The sequence below is a fragment of the Choloepus didactylus genome, chromosome 10 (genome assembly GCF_015220235.1).
Source record: "Choloepus didactylus isolate mChoDid1 chromosome 10, mChoDid1.pri, whole genome shotgun sequence".
NCBI lineage: Eukaryota > Metazoa > Chordata > Mammalia > Pilosa > Megalonychidae > Choloepus > Choloepus didactylus.
Window position 1 is genome coordinate 110,297,287 of NC_051316.1, and position 21,955 is coordinate 110,319,241.

Genomic DNA, 21,955 nt, shown 5'->3' on the forward strand with positions numbered 1-21,955 from the left:
ACCTACACACAGATCATAAAAGCTGTGTGTGCCTCCTCCCGCACCCATGGCAGACATCATTAATCAATCGCAGCACTCTTCTGTGCTAAGTCCAGATGGGATCTCAGCATTCTCTCCACACTGCTACTAAAAAATGAGAAGCAATTTGGCAGTTTCCCAAAAAGTTAAACTTAGAATTACCATATGACCCAGCAATTCTATTCCTAGGCATATACACGAAAGAAATGAAAGCAGGGACTCAGATATTTGTACACCAATGTTCATAGCAGCATTATTCACAATAGCCAAAAAGTGGAAACAACCCCAGTGTCCATCAACAGATGAATGGATAAACAAAATGTGACATATACATACAATGGAATATTATTCAGCTATGAAAAGGAATGAAGTGCTAATATATACCACAATATATAAGAACCTTGCTAAGTGAAATAAGCCAGACACAAAAGGATAAATGTTATATGATTACACTTGATGAAATACCTAGAATGGGCAAATTCTTAAGAGACAGAAAGTAGATTAGAAGTTACCAGGGACAAGGAATATTGGGAGGTGGTTAGGGGGAGACAATGAGGAGTCTTCCATTTTGCTTAATGGAGTTTCTTTTTGGGGTGATGAAATATTTTGGAAATAGAGGAGATGATAGCTAAATATTGTGGTTGTAATTAATGCCACTGAGTTGTGTACTTTAAATGGCTCATTTAAAAATGGAAACTGTTATGTTATACAAATCTTACCACAATAAATTTAAATTAAAAAAAAAAATCAGAGGCTACAAAAATGGAGCATCAACTCAGCAACAACAGGGAGCACGAAGGTCCCTGAGTCCCTCTCCTTGTAGGGTCCCCCAGCTCTTTTATCACCGCCTCCCACCTCCAGGACTCACTAAGTCTGCTTCAGCATGGAGTCTGCCTTCTAGAAAAGGGCTTTGGGTGACATGGGGGTAAGTCCCTTCCTGAGTCTGGTCTTTAAACTCCTCTGTGAAATGAGAAATGATACCAACGTATTAACCACGTCAGAAGGCATTTCTAAAGATAAAATGGGACAGGGTTTAAGGAAAACCTCATAAACCAAAGTGCTGGTCACCTCTAGAGTCTCCAGCACTGCATTAGTGGACTTTAGAGGCCACGTCCCACCCCAGTTGTGCAACTCAAAGGAGAGTCTCTGCCTCTGCAATCAGCCCAGGCACAGATAAGGGAGAAACCCAGCGTCAGCCCCAAGGCAACTTTTCCTGGGTTCACAGAGATGGCAGCCAGGAGGGAAGCAAGAATGAAGATCCAAAAGACAAGGCAAGGTGGGGAATTGGGGATGGACATGAAATTTATGAGTTAAAACAAGGGAAGAGGCCAGGGTTTCAACAGGACTCAGCCACAGGAGAAGCTAGGACACCAAGCGAGCAGCCATTTCACAATTGGTGTCTACGCACCTTTTAAGGGGGTTTCGGGGGCTAACACGGACTTGGGTGTGCCAGGCTCTGTGCCGGCTGCTGGAGAAGGCTACATGGTCCCTGAGCTCCAGCAGGGGAGGCTAACAAAAGCCACACAGATGATCATACAAAATATAATTACATATTGGGTACTGAGAGAATAATGTCAGAGGTGATGCTTAACCTGAAACTGGAAAGATGAGGGGGAGCTTGTTATGCAAAGAGCAGGGAGATAAGCATGCCAAGCAGAGGAGAAAAGCACATGCAAAGGCCCTGAAGCTGGTTGGGGGAGTGATGGGAGACACAGAGAAGCCAACAAGGCCAAATCACTATCAGCCTCAGAGGCCATGGGTAGGAGTCTGAATTTTATTCTCAATGCGGTAGCCATTTAGATGTTTTGAACAGAATTTTAAGCAAGGTAAAATGTTTTTATGTTTTGAGAAGTTCTTTCTTGCTGCTAGTGGAGAAAAGCTGGAGGGGATAAGGGAAGAAGGGGACACTTGAAAGGACCCTGCAGCACCAGACACCCTTCAGGAGAGGAAAAGAGAGCCCCAAGAAGTGGGGGAGCATATTTGAAAGACAGATGTTCACAGAACCTTCATCTGTCTACACTGGGGACCATTCCTCACTGGACTCTCTTATACAGGACAGCAAACTTGTCAAAGGGAAAGGCACAAATGCCATCTCTTCCAGGCAAAGAGCCTGTTACCCCATCTCAACTCCCATTCTTTACCCATTCATCTCACGTAATACTTAGGCTCGCTCCCTTACAAAATAGTTAGCGGTATACAAGTCTTTTCTCTCCTCCCAGACTCTAGGCTGTCTTAGCTGCAGTATTTTGCATATACAGCATCAGATCCATACTCTGGATTTGTTCTCAAAGAGAACACAGTTCAAACGATTCCTTCACCTTGCCCCTGGCTTGGTTGACATTCAAAATTTCAACTTCTTTAGGCTGCCACTTACAACTTGCATCTCTTCCGAAAATAAAAAATAAAAACAATAGGAAACATTAGCTAGAGAGTCTATCTTTTCCAAAGAGTTGATGGAAATGTGTGGACAACATTTTAGTGAAGTCCTACCTAAATGGGAAGAGGTGCCGCAGGGGACCCTGCCATTGGGAGCTTTTGGGCTTCACCAGCAGGCAGGAGGCAGGCTCAGATGGGGACCCGCGTCACAGACCACCCTGGACAAGGTGGCAGAGGCTCCTGGGACAGAGCGACTGGGAAAAGGCCCTTAACAGGAAGCATTGGACCAGGAAGTCCATTGTCAGATAGGCTGCTGTCTGCAACCCAGCTCTCCCTTCACCAGCACCCTGGGCATCCAAGTTCACAGTTTGCCAGTATTTTTAGTGGAATTCCCAATTCCTGTGGCTTTGTAACTCCAGGCTAAAAATACAGTGCTGGCTGGCGCTTGGCCCAGATTCTGGAGCCCCAGAGAAGCTTGAAGGGTAAATGAGAAGGAGTGTGTTTGGAGAGGAGCAGGCACCGCAGCAAGAAGCTGCTGCCATGTGTGACAGGGGGGAGGAGGGGGTGCAGTGTCAGCAGGCAGAGGGAGCAGTTATTAGAGGAAGAAGAAAAAGCAGTGATCTGTTAAATAACAGCTCTTTCAGGAATATAACAGGCACACTCCTCTAAATTAACTCTCCACATTCTCAGTCCAGTATTCCAAATGACTACTGGTTTTTATAGCAATGCAAATTGTTCTTTATGACATTTCCTATATAAATTCTTAGGGGCTTCTTTGATACTCGTTCAGGCATATTTTAACCTAAGCTCAACATTTTAACTGATCCACTGAAAGATCATCTTAGAACTAAAATGTACTTTCAGAATTTCTTAAACCCTGAGGAGGATAATTAACCTTCAAAATGTGTTCAGGGTGGGGTTAGAGGGATGATAGCTAAAGGATAGGGGTTTTTTGGGGAGGTCACAGGAATGTTCTAAAATTGACTATGGTGATAGTTGCACATATCTGTGACTACACTAAAAACCATTGGATTGTACACTTTAAATGGTGAATTGTGAGGAATGTGAATTATATCCCAATGAAGATGTTTCTAAAAACAAAAATTAATACCTCAATGAATCTGGACCTGGCATCGTGGGACTGAGAGTATCTTCTTGACTAAAATGGGGATGCAAATGAGACGAAATAGTTTCAGTGGCTGAGAGATTTCAAATGGAGTCGAGAGGTCACTCTGGTGGACATTCTTATGCACTATACAGATAACACCTCTTAGGTTTTAATGTATTGGAATAGCTAGAAGTAAATACCTGAAACTACCAAACTCCAACCCAGCAGTCTGGACTCCTGAAGATGATTATATAATAATGTAGATTACAAGGGGTGACAGTGTGATTGTGAAGACCTTGTGGATCACACCCCCTTTATCTAGTGTATGGATGAGTAGAAAAATGGGGATAAAAACTAAAGGACAAATGGGGTGGGATGGAGGGTGATGGTTTGAGTGTTCTTTTTTCACTTTTATTTTTTATTCTTGTTCTGGTTCTTTCTGAAGTAAAAATGTTCAGAGATAGATTGTGGTGATGAACGTATAACTATGTGATCATACTGTGGACAGCTGATTGTATACCATGGATGATTGTATGGTGTGTGAATGTATTTCAGTAAAACTGAATTTAAAAAAAAATAAAATTAAAAATTAAAAAAAATTAATTCCTCAAAAAAAACAAAATATGTTTAGAACCTGAACCCCAAATCAGAACACAAAAGTGATTAATTTGACCAGCCCTTCTCTGGGATTTCTTAGCTATGCAATTAATTCAATGAAAACTGGGGCTATGTTTTCCAAAATGGAAACAGCTTTATTACTTTGTCCAATATGTTAAAAATTCACTCACTACAGAAAAATAAATAGAATATAAAAATCATCCAGGATTCCCCCAGTGGAAATTCTTACTATTAACATTTTGATGTAGAGCCTTATAAACTTTTTCCCAAGTGTATTTAATGCAAATGGATTTTTCCAAAAATAAGATCATATTAGTCATAGTTCATAACTTAGTAATATTTCATTAGTACTTGCCTATGTCAGTAAATATTCTTCAATGTAATATTTATTGGTTATTTAATATCCCATTTTATGGATGTCCCATGATTTATTTAACCAATCTCTTGCTGACAGACATTTGGGGTTGTTTTCAATATTTCACTATTATAAATAATTATAAACAAATATAACTACAGAAAATTAGATGAGTAGTTTATACTTCTCTTTACAAATAAAATTTGAAAATCTGAATGAAATAGATGATTTTCTAGGATACATAATACTGGAATTGAACCCTAAAGAAATAGAAAACTTAAACAGAACTGTAAGCATAAGAAGAAATAAAAAGTAGTCCAAGGGCTACCTCCCCAAAAGTGACACATCCAGAGGGTTTTTCTGAATGAAATCTCCCAAATATTTAAAAATTCTGTTTATAGTCTTCCAATAAAGAAAGAAAACACTTTTTTCACAATGTTTGTTTTTAATTCAGCATAAAATTGATACCAAACCCAGCAAAGACAGCATAGAAAAAGAAAAGGCTAATCTCACATATGAATCTCGATGCAAGAATTCTAAATGAAACTTGGCAAATATAATCCAGATTAGAAAGATAAAATACCAAAGACCTGGAAGAATTCATTCCAGGAATTAGCATTACTCATTATCAGGAAATCTAATAATATAATCCACCACAATCCTAGGTAAAAGGAGAGGGAGAAAAAAATCACCTAAAGACATGATAAAAATAACCCATTTCTAATTAGAAAAAAAAAAAACTCCTAGTAAAATGGGAATAGATGGATATAATAGAGAGAAAGCTAAAGGTCAAAACAAACCAAAAACCAACATCATCATAAAAACAGAAGCAATATAACAGTGATGAAAAGTACAGACTCTGGAGCTAGAATTCCTGTTCTCAAATTTCATCTCTAACACTAGTTGTGTGACCTTGGACAAATTATTTAACCTCTCTATGCCTCAGTTTTCTCATCTGTAAAATATGACAGTAATAGTACCTACTCCTACACAAAGGGATGGTGTAAGGAATGAATGAGTCAATATATATAAAGTGCACAAAACAGTACTTGGCACATATATAAGTCTACATTAGTATATGAGGGGAGGGGAGGGGTGGTGAGGGGAGAGCGAGAGGAGAGGGAGAGGAGAGGAGAGGAGAGATCCGAAGCCAAAATAATGAATGAATAAGAAAAGACTATCCAAAGTCAACACTACAGTATAATAAGGAATCTGGCCTCCCAGAAGAGGTCTGGCACTTTGTCTGGGCTCCTGGGGATAACCTCTCCACCCTTGGAATTTCCCTGGTGAGAAAAGTGGCTTTGTTAGTCATGGGGGCCCTGGGTCCACACCTGATGGCCAGGCTAAGAAGATGACTCACGGTGGGGGGGCAGCCACACCTGGTCTTATAGTTGGGATTGGCCATCCTAGAAAGACCCACCCTGTGATTAGAGGGTTGAGGTTTTGAGCCATGTCCTATCAGCCTGACCTCTGAGGATGGTGGGGGATGGTGATGAAGCTCAACAATCATGCCTACATGATGAAACCCCAACAAAAACTCAGGACACTGAAGCTTGGACACCAGGCTTCCCTGATTGGTGAGATACGTTGATTGATGTGCTGGGAGAATGACACATCCTGACTCAATCGGGAAATGACACAGGAGCTTTGCATTAGGAGACCCTCCCAGATCTTGCCCTTTGTGTCTTTTTGGCTGATTCTGATTTGAATCCTCTCTGCTATAGTAAAACTATAATCACTATATAGTAGTTCTAGCAAATTATCACACCTGAGGGGGTGATAGGAATCCCTGAACTTTTAGCCAGTTGGTCAGAAGTGCAGGTGACTTGAGAACCCCCAAACTTGTGGCTGGTGTCCAAAGTGAGGGCAGCCTGTGGGGACTGTCCCTTAAACTGTGAAATCTGACCTAACTTAACAGAGAGTCAGAATTGCATTGCAGCTATTATTTAAATTTGTGTTCGGAAAATGTTAGTCATGAGATCAATCAAAAGAAAAACATAACTTCTACAAATATACAAAAATAAAAAGTGCAATTATCATTATTTGCAGACGATTAGATGCTATTCCATTGAAAACCTATTAGAAATAATAGAAATTTAGTCAATTTATTTAACTTATTCGTGACTCCAAAGTATAGTTTAGAGAAAAATTTGGAAACAATCTCAAGACAGTATAAACTGGGAACCTTTTGAAAACTCACCTTGGCAATATAATTTTGGGAATTCCCACATGCCTAAGGCTGTGCAGCTTGAAACTGTATCTTCGGGGTCACTGAAAAATCCTTCTCTGCAGGCATAACGAACTTGGCTGCCCAGCCTAGAGGTGTAATTTCCTATGATGTAGCCATTGGAGACCTCAGGAGGAGTACCACAGTCTATTTCTGAAAATAGATTAATGTCAAATTCATTAGCATCTGAATGTGAATTTTCAAACTTTACAATCCGTCTCCACCCCTACACTACTTCCTTCCCTAGTCGCCCCCTGGGCCATATCTTAAGTGGGCTGCTTCATTTCCACGTGACTTCCGGCCACGTCTAATGATCGTCTCAATCTTCTGGCCTTCAATAGGTAATGGCTTCTAGGCACGCACAGAGCTGAAAAACCTCTTTGGCAATAAAAGGGATTCCATGTCCACCCTCACCGATTCACACTAACTAAAGAGAAGGCTGTTTCAATGACATGAAAAGCCTGGACTATAAAATATGATAAAATACATGTATCTTTATAATTCACAGGGTCATTTTTGAATGCTGGTCCTTATTAGATCAATTGTGTTTACTATCTGACACAATTGTTAATATCAGAATATCTATTAACTGGGGCAAATCCCTAAATTTTACTAATTCTGGCTTTTTTACCATGGCCCCTTCAATCTTAAGTATGTTGTCATTCGCTTTATGTACAGAGGGACAGATCATCTCCACCTACTTCCCCAGCACTGACCACAAGCACGGGCTCAGAGCAGGAGAGAGTCACCATCGACAGAATCCCACCTTCAGAGGCTGTGTTCTTTGGCAGAACCTACCTGTGCAAGATGTGGCATCTCTGGCCGGGTGGAAAGGCTCAGGCCCATTCTTTGGCAAATATCCATCCATGCAGTAGCATTCAAAGCTCCCGTGAGTGTTCACACAGCGTCCTCCATGCCTGCACAGGCCAGAAACCTCACACTCATCTATGTCTTGAGATCCACCCCAAAAACAAGAAAGGGAGAAGGACAACAGGGGAAAAAAAAAGGTGTGGTGACAATCATTGTCTCACATTCTCCATCTACCCTTATTTGTTACATTTGTTCACAACTGTATTATTAACCTTATTTTACTCTTTAACAGTTCTCCTCATATATCCTTCACATCACAGGCACCGAGACAACACAAGAGGCACTGAATAAACACTGGTCAGTGTTCTGGGAAAGATGGACTGTTTACAAACACCAACAACCATCACCGGCGCTCTGACACCAAAAATATAAACCCAAGAAAGTTCCAGTTGCTATAAATTAAATTTCTAAAAGATATTCAATTGCTATAAAATAAGGGTAGCCCCAATCTCATGCTAAAATACCTTAAGTAGAACTCCAGCTCCAAAACAATTTAGACCACAGTGGAATATGCTAGAAGCTGACACACAGCTTTCCAGCTTACAAGATAGGATGGTGTGGTAGGTAGTACAGGGATAGTTCAGAAGGCTCACTAATTTCACCAAGATCAGAGGGGCTTAGAACAAGCTTCAGAAGGACAAAACATGCCCCTTTTGCAGACTTCTCCCTTTAAGTGAAGACTGCCCAAGGTAGCAGGTACAAGGTAGAAGACACAGTAATTTAGAGGCTGCCAGTTAGCAAATTTTCCCCCAGACCTGGCTTGTAGAGCAAAACTTTTTACTTTAAGAATTCTGTCAGAGCCACACACACACACACACACACACACACACACACACAGACACACACAGACACAGCAGCTGGCCATATAATTTGGTCTCCAATTTCACTTGGAGAAAAAAAGCACCCTAAATGAAATAAGATTTTTCCCAAGGATTTTTGCAAGAACCATAAGACGATGACTGGCAATTCTACTTCTAGGTGTATACTCCAAAGAATTGAAAACACAGACTGAAACAGATATTTGTACAACAATATTCATAGCAGCATTATTCACAATATTCAAAAGGTGGAAGCAAATGAAGTGTCCATCAACCAATAAATGGATAAACAAGAGTGCTATATCCATACAATGGAATATTATTTAGCCATAAAAAGGAATGCAGTTCTGATACATGTGACAACGTGGATGAACCCTGAAGACATCATGTTGAATGAAATAAGCCAGACACAAAAGAACAAATATTGCATGATTCCGCTTATATGAAATGCTTAGAAAAGCAAAGTCTTAGAGACAAAAAAGTAGATTACAGGTTACCAGGGGCTGGGGGAAGGTGAGAGGGAATGGGGAGTTATTGCTTAATGGGTACAGAGTTCCTGATTGTGGTGATGAAAAGGTTTTGGTAGTGGATATTGGTAATGGTAGCACAATATTGTGAATGTAATTAATATCACTGAATTGTAGACATGAAACTAGTAAAAATGAGAAATTTTGTGTTGTGTATATGTTACCACAAGAAAAATGAAAGAAAAAAAAAAAAAGAACCACAAGAGGGGCAGTGATCAGAGAGCAGCTTGACTGAAGAAAGTCTGGCTGTTCCCAAACTTTGAGCTTTCAAACAAAGAGTAGAAATTTTAGAGGGACTGATATAAGGTAGTGTCTTAGTTTGCCAGAGCTGCTATATAGCCAAAAAGTGGAAGCAACCTAAGTGTCCATGGACAGATGAATGAATAAACAAAATGTGGCATTTCCACACAATGGAATTCAGCCATAAAAAGAAGTAAAGTGCTGGCACATGCCACAACATGGATGAACCCTGAAAACTTCACACTGAGTGAAATAAGCCAGAAACAAAAAGACAAGAAAGTAGATTACAGGTTACCAGGAGAAGCAAAAGGGGAATTATTGCTTAATGGGTACAGAGTTTCTGTTTGAGATAATGAAAAAGGTTGGGTAATGAATGGTGGTGATGGTAGCATGCTATTATGAATGTAACTAATATCACTGAATTGTACACATGAAAGTGGTTAAAGGGAAATTCTGAGTTGAATATATGTTACTACAATGAAAAGTAAAAATATATATTTTTTTAGATATGAGGTTATGCTGGATTAGGGTGGGCCCTACATCAGTGACTGGTGTCCTTAAAAGAAGAGAAACCAGAGATACAGACAGACACACGGGGAGGATGCTATGTGACAATGGAGACAGAAACTGGGGTGATGCCTCTGCCAACTAAGAAATACCAAGGATTATTGGAAAAACCACTAGAAGCTAGGAAGAGGAAAGGGAGTATCCTCCTCTGGAGCCTTCAAAGAGAGCACGGCCCTGCCAACACACTGATTTCAGACTTGTGGCATCCTGAACTCTAAAAGAATAAATTTATTTTGTTTTAAGATACCCAGTCTCCGGTAATTTGCCACAGCAGCCTTGGGAAACTGAAATAGAACGATTTTAAAACTCACAATATCATGAAAAATATAAGATGTCATTTATGTGGTTGTTCTAGTTTGCTAACGCTGCCGGAATGCAAAACACCAGAGATGGATTGGCTTTTATAAAAGAGGGTTTATTTGGCTACACAGTTACAGTCTTAAGGCCATAAATTGTCCAAGGTAACACATCAGCAATTGGGTACCTTTACTGGAGGATGGCCAGTGTTGTCCAGAAAACCTCTGTTAGCTGGGAAGGCACATGACTGGCATCTGCTCCAAAGTTCTGCTTTCAGAATGGCTTTCTCCCAGGACGTTCCTCTCTAGGCTGCAGTTCCTCAAAAATATGACTCTTAGTTGCTCCCGGGGTATCCGTCGTCTATTAGCTTCTCTGGAGCAAGAGTCTGCCTTCAATGGCCGTCTTCAAACTGTCTCTCATCTGCAGCTCCTGGGCTTTCTTCAAAGTGTCCCTCTTGGCTGTAGCTCCTCTTCAAAAGTTCACTCTCAGCTGCACTGAGCTCCCCCTGTCCGTCAGCTCATTTATATGGCTCCAGTGACTTAACTTAGACCCACCCCGAATGGGCGGAGCAACACCTCCATGGAAATTATCCAATCAGAGTCATCACCCACAGCTGGGTGGGGCACATTCCAAAGAAATACTCAAAGAATTACAATCTAATCAACACTGTTAACGTCTGCCCACACAAGATTACATCAAAGATAATGGTGTTTGGGGGACACAATATATTCAAACTGGCACAGTGGTCATCAATGTACTTTTCATTACATCTATGTAACTAAAGTCTTTCCATCTCCAAGGCCAAGAATAAAATAATAAGTGGCAAGTTTAAATTAATTGATTGATTGGTTAATTAATTAAAATTTGCAGATTCCAACTTAAAGAATTCTCCAAAAATACATAGAAGAAGAAACAATATGAGATAGAAATTATGGGACAAAAGAAAAGTGATACAGGACAGATTCAAAATATTAAATACCCATTTTAGAGGGACTGCAAAAAAGAATGGAGTGGATGTGTAAGAATTAATATCAAAGGAAAAAAATCCCTCATCTTATATATTCAAATCCAAACAGACATTTGAGATACAAGAATGCATTCAGTAGGCAAGAATGTTGAAAAATGAAAGCCATTCTGAAATTTCATGGAATCAGAGAAAAATTTCCTGAGACACAGGAACAGGTAATCTGAAGATCAGAAAACTAACATGACATAGGACCTCTTGTCCAAAACACTAAATACTGATAGCAATGGAGTCATATTTACAGAGTTCTAAGGAAAAGGGAGCAAAACATAGACCTATGTTTAGGCAAAGGGATGATATTTTAGAATGTGAATGATCTCAGAAATTATACTACAGATATTTCTTTGCTGGAAAAAAAAATGTTTGACAAATACTCCAGCCATTGGAAAACATCACAATAAATAATATCAAGAAAGAAGAAGACATGAGTGATGAGAAATGAAACAAGTAAAACTTAAACATAAACAATTGTTGATAATAAAATCATGAAGTTTTTGTTCATTATGAAGAAAGTTTCTTAAAAACAGGATAAAATAAAATAGGTATCAATCTAGTACAAATTTCAGAGATGATTTCAATCGGAGAATCCTGCATATGTTCTTAGGTTTGACCCATCATTCTAACCTATCAAGATTTTTTATTCCAATTAGGAATTTGTCATTGTGTTAGTTCCTCGGTCCTCTGCCAATGTGATGAGATATTTTTCTATAACTTTGGCCAGGCCACTGATAAAGTTGTTCAACAGATCAGAGCCAGTGACAAAGGCAGTCCACCTACTCCAGATTCCTCCAAAGATACTGAGTGGGAGTAAATGTGGGATTTTTCAGTGGATTTCTAAAAATAAGTAATACAAGTACTTCCGGAGAAAAAATGTGGCTTCGAAGCAATGGAAAACCCTGGGGTTTCTAGATAATGATCAGCTCTGAATGAGTCAGTACATTCATTAATCAGTTTGCTTTGTGTACAGTCATTAAACAACCTAATCACAATAATAGTTAATACCTGCATGTCATCTTCTACATGCCAGGCAATGTTCTGAACACATCACTATTTATTACTGATGATTGCCTTATTTAATCCTAACAATAACTCCATGAGGGAGGTACTATTATTATCCCCATTTTACAAATGAGATAATGGAACATAGACTGGACAAGTAACTGGCCCACAATCCCATAGGGAGTGGTGAAGGAGCCAGGATTTTACCCCAGGTTTCCAGAATCCATAGTATTAACCACTATGCAATACAGTCTCTCCAATTACAATCTAATTGTACTAGCATCCCCTCAAAAATTATCCATCGTGTCCACAGGGATATTAACAACATGACCAATTGCCTTAAGGAAGTCCAGATATATCTACCCTGTATCACTGAGACCTGGTTTTCACTTTTAAACCCCTGCTGGTTCTTAATGCTCACTAACTGTCCTTTTTCTAATCCATTCCAGAATCTTGGCTGAATAAATATGTTCTCCTCACCAGAACGACTTCTCCAAGTAGTGGTAGAATCCATGGGGTCGCCTAGATTATAATATGTTTGTTTTTAATAGAAAGCATTCTGAGCAACCTTACTAACATACTTAACTAATCAAGGGGGAAATTCCTTGTGTCCTTGTAAAGAGATTACCACATACGGTACCATTTAAACAATCCTTTGCTAAAAAGTAGCGAAAGGACACTCGGTCCTGGTCCTAAGGTCCTGGTGTTCTCTATTTAACCCTCTCAATTAAATTAACAGCTTAGGGTTTGGGAGTTAGGCCCTGAGGCTGCAAGAAATGAACCTATGGAAAGGAAGTCTGCTGCCATCATCAGAGTCAGGATGGATTCCCTAGACTTGAGGGATTCAAAAGCTCAGAGAAGGTATTTTTCAGTTTTTGGCGGACCCTACTAGGAACACACCTATTTGGAGTCATCTTGGTGGGGCAATAACAGCTCCCCAGGCCCTGTTTCCATGTCAGTCTCACTTCCCCCCACTTACTCGCAGCCCACCCAAGTCCAACCACCCTCCCACTGGAAGTGGCACAGTTCTTCTTCTTCCCCTGGGTTGTGGCTCATGGAGAAGTTCTCGTGATCCCCAGGATTCATTCAGGGGCAGGTCTGGAGGGCAGCACATCTGCAGGTGCAGGTTATCCAGCGCTACCTGGAATCATCCTACACTAAAACCCCTGCAGGTCATTCCTCCTCTATCACTGGTGACATCCAAGGAGACCTACCTCCTAAATAGGACTTCAACTCTGCAAAATACAATACACACCTGCACACAGGTTCCCTGGAATCCAGGAACTAGGATTCATATCCTCTGGCTCCAGGCGAACACTGGATAACTGCTGATACCCCAAAACTTGCTAAACCTCCGCCACAGCTAAAGTCCCCTGATGTTTCTCTGGCAACTGTGATTCCAAAAAAACTTATTATCATCAAGAAAAGTCACTCATCACCTTTTACAAAGTGATAACTGGAGACCTCAAAAGAAAAAAGTCATAGAAATGGGGAATGGGGAGTTAGTGCTTAATTGGTATAGAGATTCTGTTTGGGATAATGGAAAAGTTTTGGTAATGGATGGTGTGATGATTAATTTCACGTGTCATCTTGGCTAGGTTATGGTGTTTAGTTCTTTGGCCAAGCAAGCACTGGCCTAATTGTTACTGTGAGGGCATTTTGTAAACGGATTTAAATAATTGGTCAGTTGACTGCAGCTATGGCTGATTACATCTACAATCAACAAAGGAGACTGCATTCAGCAATGTGAGAAACCTCCTCATCCCATCAGTTGGAGGCCTTAAAGTGAGAACTGAGGATTTCAGCTGCCAGGAAGAAGAACTTCTATCTCTCCTTCAGCCATCCTGCTTCTCCTGGGGAATTCATCGTCACCTCCATCAGTTTCCGCCTTGCGGCCTGCCAGAATTTGGACTTGCCAATCCCCATGGTCACATGAGCTGATTCCTGTAATAAATCTCTTAGTATTTACATAAATATTTATATCTCCATCCTATTAGTCCTGTTGTTCTGGAGAACCCTGACTAATATAGATGGTATAGACTGTAGCCCAAGATCATGAATGCAACTAACACCACTGAATTGTACACTATAAGTGATTAAAATGGGAAACTTCTTGCCATATGTATCTTACCACAATAAAAATTTAAAAAGAAAAAATAACAAGGAGTGACTGCCAATGGGTATGGGTTTTTTTGAAGAGCTGATAAGCGTTTTCTAAAATTAGGAATGATGATGGCACAACTATCTGAATGTACAAAAAAACACTGAACTGTATACCCTTGAAAATGGTGAATTCCATGGTATGTGAATTATATCTCAATAAAAAATTTAAAAAGGGGAAGATCACTAAATAGTTGTAAGAAGTGGGGGAAAAAAGAAAAAGAAGAAGCATAGCCCCAGATCATGATTTTGTTCCAGGCAGATTTTGTTCCAGGAAGATTGGTCCTTATTAGGCTGACACTTATTTGGCTTTTGCATAAAACACTTACTTCTTTTTTCGCTTCCTAACTTTTAAAAAGTTTAATGCATCCTCAGAAACTATATGACATCCTCCAAAAAGCTCCCCCCGATCCTTTCCCGACTTCCAAGATGTGTCCCCTGGATTCCAGAAATGCCCTTTGCTTACCTGTGACTAACACCTTACACTGAAATTAGCTGTCTGCCTCTTACTTCCTGCTAGCACAACCCTGGCATATAGCAAATGTGCAAGAAACGTATACTGAATGAACTGAACACTAGACTATCAACTTGTAAGGTGTTTCTTTTAATTGGAATCTTTTTCTTTTCAACCCACCAAATTTAATTCTGCAACATTGCACTTCCGCAACCACATAGCAAGTAATCTGCTACCTAAAATAACAGACTATTATAAAATGTTTTCTCTGAGGGAATGTGCATTCATGCCAAGAGTAAATCAAATGTACCCTTTGAGGGATTTTACCTTGTGTTAGGTCAAGAGAGAGAATGAATCAGAGTGTCATAACTTGTGATTCCTGGCAGGTAGAAAGATAAAACATGTTCTCCTTTCCTTTTCCTTTCACCCCAAACCTTTAAATATCACAAAGCTTTTATGTTAGAACAATTAAGTCCATGCAAAACCATCTTAGAACTAGGTGTCTTGTCTTTTCCTGCCTTTCTTTTTGATTACTGTTCAAAGATTTTCTTATAAAACCAAAGAGCCACATTATTTTGATCTGCTGCAAGTAGAGTTCAGACAATAAGCAGCCACTGAAAATTAGGAGGGGTTTGCTTCCTCCTTGTGTTTGGCCAACATATGCCCAGAAACCTGATGGCTGTGAACATCATGCAATGGCTAGGCTTAAACAATGGAAATTTATTGGGTCATGTTTTTGAGGTTAGTAGAAATCCAAAATCAAGTCTTCATAAAGGCAATGCTTTCTTCCAGAAGACTGGCATTCTGGGCTGACTGCCAGCGATCCTCGGTCCTTGACTTTTCTGTCAAATGACAGTGCATATGGCAGACTCTCCTGGCTTCTCAGTTCTGTTGACTTTCAGTTTCCAGCTGCTCCCTGTGGCTTTCTCTCTGTCTGAATTTCATTCTGCTTATAAAGGACTCCGGTAATAGGATTAAGACCCATCCAGATTTAGCTGGGCCACACCTTAACTGAAGTAACCTCATCAAAAGGTCTAATTTACAATGAGTTCACATCCACAGCAATGGATTAAGATTAAGAACATGTTTCTCTGGGTATATAGCTCCAAGCCGCCATACTGACCTACAGAGCTATTGAGGTCTGAGAAGCTACCCTCCTCACTCAACTTCCTTCTATGAGAGGCAAGCCTACGCCTCTAACACAGACAGCACCCAGACCTCCTGGGAGCCAGCATCACGGTGCCCACCTGAGCCCTTCAGGTACACGGAGCAGGTTACAGAAGCCTACAGATGGCACACTGTCTCTGGAGAATCCCTCCTTGTTGGTCATTATAAAAATGTTCAAACATACAGAACCAGAAAAAGAATGTTTCCCATAAGCCCACCGCCCAACATTCAACAACTGTTCACATTTTGCCATATTTGTTTATGTGTGTGTATGTTTACACACACACATACACACACATGTTATTATACCATTTCCAAGTACCTTACAGATCTAACACTAGATATTTCACTGACACTTTGCCATGCATCTCCCAAAATAATAATATGATCCTATAAACCATAATACCATTATCTCATCTAATAAAATTGATAATAATTCTCTAATATTAACTAATGCTCTGTCCATATCTGAATTTCCCTTGTGGTTATTCTTATAGAAGAGCCCCTCCCTTAAATCACAATTCTCCCAGCCCTGCACTCTCCCTTCTCTGCTACCCTGCCACTGTCTTGCCATCATGAAGCTTCCAACCCTGTTGAGCAGCCCCCCCTTATTAAGTACCTTTACAAAAGGTGCCATCATTGGGGATGAATGTCTTGTTGTTGTTCGTGGCTTGGAATCCTTCTAGGCAAATACAGTAGAAGCCTCCCAGTGTGTTGTGGCAAGATGTATGGTTCCCACAGACCACAGTGGCTCCAAACTGGCACTCATTTTTATCTGTGGACACATTGAGACAGGGCTATTGATCCATACCATGTTCAACCAGCCAGATCCACCCATTACAATTTTCTCCTCCTGTGCTATGGACTGGAGAATCAATATTCTGTGGCAACAGCTTAATGCTGTATTTCCCCAGTCTCTTTTCCTTGCACTATGCTTCTCCGACCAGAGGACATGGGCCCCTCATGAGCAGGTGCCAGTTGAACACAAAACCACCAGAGAAACTCAACATTTCCTTCTAAGAATCCACCTTTTTTGAAGCTTGGGAGAAGGGAATTACTTCTGAACTTTTTCACTCTCAGAAAGATCTTATCATAGACATAGAGAAACAAAACCAGCAGAAACCCCCCTTTTCCAGCTCTATTGCCTTTTAAGCCTGAGTAGCATATCCAGTGACTGACTGGAAACATTGTTACTTTTGAGTTACCAGGAAACACAATGGAATTACTGCTGAAACCTCATCTGGGGAGCAGGGCTGAGACTGTGCAGGAACAGCTCACGCTAACTGTCAGGGACCCATGTGTTTAACATTAGTCACCCAGCCAGGAGGAGCTGGGGCGAGGGGTGACTGATGAGTCCATAGAAGCCTGCCTGGATTTTTTTTTTAATTAAATAATTTGAAATTAGAAAGAGATAAACTGAAAGTAAATCTCCCTCCTCTAGTCTAGAGGTCAGCAAACTTTTTACAATAAAGGCCAAATAGTAAATATTTGAGGCCTTACTAGCCATAAGGTATCTGTCACACGACTCATCCATGCTGTTGGAGTGTGAAAGCAGCCATAGACAATACATGAACAAAGGAGTGAGGTTGTGTTTGAATAAAACTTTATTTACAAAAATAGTGCACCAAATGTGGCTCATGGGTCACTGTTTGCCAACTCTACCTCAGCTTCTAACTTCAGAGATAACCCCTGTCACCAATTTCTTATGCATCCATTTACAGCTGATCTAGCTGGTTAGTTTTTTGGGTTATCAGTCTGGGTGATGGGGGGGGAGGTTTTGAGGGAAATCATCAGCTAAAGAACTGGTCGTCTTTTTGTTTGTTATTTAATGTTTTATTACACCACTGGCTCCCTCAAATCAGTTCAACTGCCTCTCACAATTGTACTCAATTCCTGCTAACTCAAAAGTACCACCCCCCAAAATCTATTTTTTTGTTTGTTTGTTTTTGTTATTCTTGAATAACATTTTTGAAATTTAACTGAACATGGAACACAATTCACAGTTAAAACAGTCTCTGGTAAGATTTGCAGGACAGCTTACAGAGACACAGGGGCTATTAAGCCTCCGCTAAGCCAAGTGTCCACACCAGCACACAGAGCACTGCATGGGGTTTCAGAAACAGGTCCAGCTGTCCATAAATGGATAGTTCTGTCCTTGCCATTGTTTCTGAGGCATCTCTCTCCCCTGCAAACTTCACAAGAAGAGACCCTTGAGTTTGGCACAGGATTCTGGGATCCTCAGGTCCTTTGGCCTAACACCAACCTCACCTGTCATCTGTGGCACCGTCTCAGCAGGCCAAGGGCCAGGATATGCTGTGTCCAGCATTTGGGAAGAAGAGCCTCATAAATTAATAAGGTCTCTTGAGGCCATTAGAAAACATGGTTCTAAATAGTCAGGCCTGCCCAACTCTGCATCGAACAGAGAAACAAGTCTCTTTGCTTTGATGAGAAGGTGTGAGTTTAATGAAGACGCATCAACAAGAAACTGGAGGAAAAAAAAAACTTTCCATGACAAGTTCAGAGTGAGAAGAGTTGTTTGGGCTTTTATAACCCCAAACAGACAAAGAAATGCCAGAATCCAGAAGAAAGCAGAAAGGAAAAAAAATAGAAGAGAGAAAGCTGTTTGGTCATATCTCCTGTTATTTTGAAGTCCTCCCCTCATTCAGGCTTATTTTTCAAGAAGCTACTGCTTATCAGACCATATGGTGGTATCCCTCGTATCCTACTGCAGGCAATGATGGGAAAGTTCCTGAGAATGGAGAATAAGTTTTGTTGTGGTTGTTGAGATTAGAGCAACAGCAAGTTATTTTAATCAGGGCTTTTTTATGCTTAGAATAACTCAAGGCTGCTTGAGTGAGGTGATCTTAATAAAGTTTTTTCTTTTTTCCTTTTGGCTATCGAAGACTATACTAAGCATTTCCCAGCTAAAGAATTATACTGAGCATTTTCTGTTTATCCAGCTATCACTCTCCCCCCATTAAGAGAAGTTTCTATTGTTCAGAAGTCGAAAAGCAATCCAGAAAGCAGCTCGCATGAATGGAAGGAGGCATTCATTTCAGGGCATGACCAAGCTGCCAACTCCAACTTCACTTCCCAGCCCCTGCGGAGCAAGCAGGGGTGGGGAGTGAGCAGAGGGTTAGGAGAAATTCCATATGGATGTCAGACTGCAGGGCAGCCACACTTCTCCCGGGCAGAAGCCTAAAGGGAGAGGGCAAAGAAGGCAACTCCAGCCTGCAGGAACGCACTGTGATTGTGAAAGCTGATGTCTGGGAAGTAGAACGTGCTGGCCTGGCCAGGAGATGCAACTGGTCCCACTTTTTGAACTCAGGACTGAGTTGTTCTGTATTTTCAGGGAATAACAACAAAGATATCACAACAAGGTTGGACGTTGTCCATCCACAACTGCAAAGGAAAACTATCAAGGTTTCTATGGCACATAATACGGCTGCTGGGAGGAAATGGGAGATTACTGTAACATTTACTATTATAAAATTGTTATAAAACGCTCCCTCTCTCTGAATCGGGCTTGAACGTAGAATTCTCTGGCTCTCATTACATGGTGGATGACATGAGATAAAAAAATAATTTTCTCAGATACTTTTAGCCTAAAAATCTTTATCTTTGTATTCTTTTAAATTCACTCAAGATCCCAAAGGGTCACAATGAAAAAGTCTGAAGGATGGCCAGTATTTCACCAATTAACCAGCAAGCACAATAAGAAATTGTCTTTTGTTTTTTCTCATGGTACCAATATAAATATTTTTATATAAAAACAATCAGATAAATTAAGAAATGCCATATGCCTTTGAGTTGTTAAGCTAAACTCAAGACCTGAAGCATAAGTCAAATTTGTTCTTAGGTCAGATTTCCAGAGACTCAAGTTCACTGACGTCCAACACAAGGGACACTTCCTTGGAAAGGTTAGAGAAAGGATATATCCAAACATTAAAACAAGGACGTATTGTAATTGACAAAACTTCTTGTGATAAAAAACACTGTGAAAAAAAGAACAATGTTTCTCTTCCCCCCATCACCCCCAAGGATATCAACTCTTTAATCCTAGAGATTCTTGTTTCTCGATGCGAGTTTTCAACCTAACCCAGGGTTCAGAACTTACCAACACACTGGATTCGCCCATTTCCGATAAATCCATAGTTGCAAATACAGAACTTCTTCCCTTGTCTTTCCTGGCAGGTGGCATGTTCATGGCAAGTGGCACAGACATCTAAAACTGAATCATAAATCATATGTTTCAGGAAAAGAAGGATCTAGTTACCTTCCCTGCATGAGTCACATTTTGGGTACTAGACATTTACAATAGAGAACAAAAAATCTTTCTGAAAACCACAATAAAATAGGACAGATCTCATCCCATCCTCAGACGCCTCCAGTGATGGAGATGATGGTAGCACAACACTGAGCATGTAATTAATACCCCATGGAATTGTACACCTAAAGACGGTTCAAATGGAAAATTTTCTGTTGTATATATGGTCACACAATTAGAAAGGAAGGAAGGAAGGAAGGAAGGAAGAAAACCTTCAATGGCTACTCATTGCCACAGAGTAAAGGGTAAATTCCCCTACGTGGCAATCAGCATTCTTCAGTCTGACTCCAGGTTAATCCCTCCAGCCTTGTTGTTTCCAATCCCCAACCACACATGGTTTTCTAGCCAGGAGAGGCCACCACTCTTTCTCTAACACACTATCCACTATCTTACTAAGCCACAGTCACAAAGTTCCCTTTACCTAGAATGGCTAGCTCTCCTTCTCTACCTGGCTAGCACCTACTGGTATTCCAAGACCCAGCTTAAGTGTCACGTTCTTTTAGAGGTCTTCCCCACTCCGCCATTCTTGAGAAAAATTAAATACATCCTCCTCTGTGCTCCCCTAACCCTCGTATATTCCCATATCAATCATGCTAATTTGTCATTATATTTGATTCCAGTTCTGTCTCCCCTGCTATGTATTATGAATGAGCTTCTCAAAGAGAGAGATTATGTCATTTTTGCCCAGACCCTAGCACAGTATAAGCACTCAATATGTTTTTATTGACCGAATGCATAAATGAACCTGCAATCCTACTTGCTACAACTCCAAAAGCAAGTGGAAGAATGAGGAACACATCTGCCTATTACCCTACCCACTTTCCTTTTAGGGAAAGAGTGAATGTTTTTAAGATGACAGTGAGATAACAGCCAGGTTCCAGCAGGATGAGCAGATACCAATTATTTAGATAAACAGCAGAAATGTTTGGTATTAAAACTTACAAAACATCCAAATCTACCAGAGGGTGATATGTGGCCTAAGATCAACCAAGAATTTCTACCTCAGGCTGCATGGGATATTCTGTTTCACTCCCAATGTCCCTGTAATTTCAGGAGTGTCTAGTAAGGAGAACCTTTCCAGCATGGAATTTCATCTTAGTCTTAGCCCTATTATTACCCAGTTGATAAGGGCTTAGCCTTCAGGCATGAAACCAACTGAGAGAAGGAGATTTCCAAAAACTCTGAACAATGCTTGCTTTTTTTTTTTTTTTAATAATCGCAGAATTGACACAGAAATGAGAAAAACCACTACTTATCATGAAGTGATTATAAATTAACCAAAGAATATTTACAAAATTTACCATATCCTAGACCATAAAGAAAAATGCAACAAATTTCAAAAAAGAAATTTTCAGGACTATATTATCTGACCACAATGTAATAATATAATAAAACTAAAAAGTAAAACAGAAGATTAGCATCCCCAGTAGAAAACCTACTTGGAAACAACAGAGCACTCTCATAAACATTCTTGAGACAAAGAAGACATTGAAATTGAAATGTTTAAAAACTTAAATACTCCAGAAAATTTGACTTTTATGTATTTTTATACTTTAAAAGAAAGGACAGGTCATCAGGGGAAAAAAATGAATTTTAATGCAAGAAGCTTGGACAAAAAATGAAGGTCTAGAACTTAGTAAAGATATAAAAGATATTAATATATAACATTAGTAATAAGAAAGGGTTTATCATCAAAAATGCACAAAAGGTTGTTTTTAATTACAAAAGAAAGAATTCCAGTAAACATAGCAGATTTAATACATTCTCAATCCCCTAAAAATGACATAAAGTACCAGGAGAGAA

At 40.1% G+C, this 21,955-nt stretch overlaps 1 protein-coding gene across 5 annotated transcripts in view; it reads right to left on the reverse strand.

The window, feature by feature from the left end:
* SUSD1 (sushi domain containing 1) overlaps positions 1-21,955 on the reverse strand; it is a 177,539-nt gene that overhangs the window by 112,807 nt on the left and 42,777 nt on the right. For all 5 annotated transcript variants that reach the window (XM_037797037.1, XM_037797036.1, XM_037797035.1 and 2 more), the window contains exons 2-5: positions 19,943-20,056; positions 16,445-16,600; positions 7,501-7,653; positions 6,676-6,855 (exon numbers count right to left, since the gene is read on the reverse strand). In XM_037797037.1, the coding sequence (XP_037652965.1) occupies positions 6,676-6,855; positions 7,501-7,653; positions 16,445-16,600; positions 19,943-20,056 (603 nt within the window). The remainder of the gene's footprint in view (positions 1-6,675; positions 6,856-7,500; positions 7,654-16,444; positions 16,601-19,942; positions 20,057-21,955) is intronic.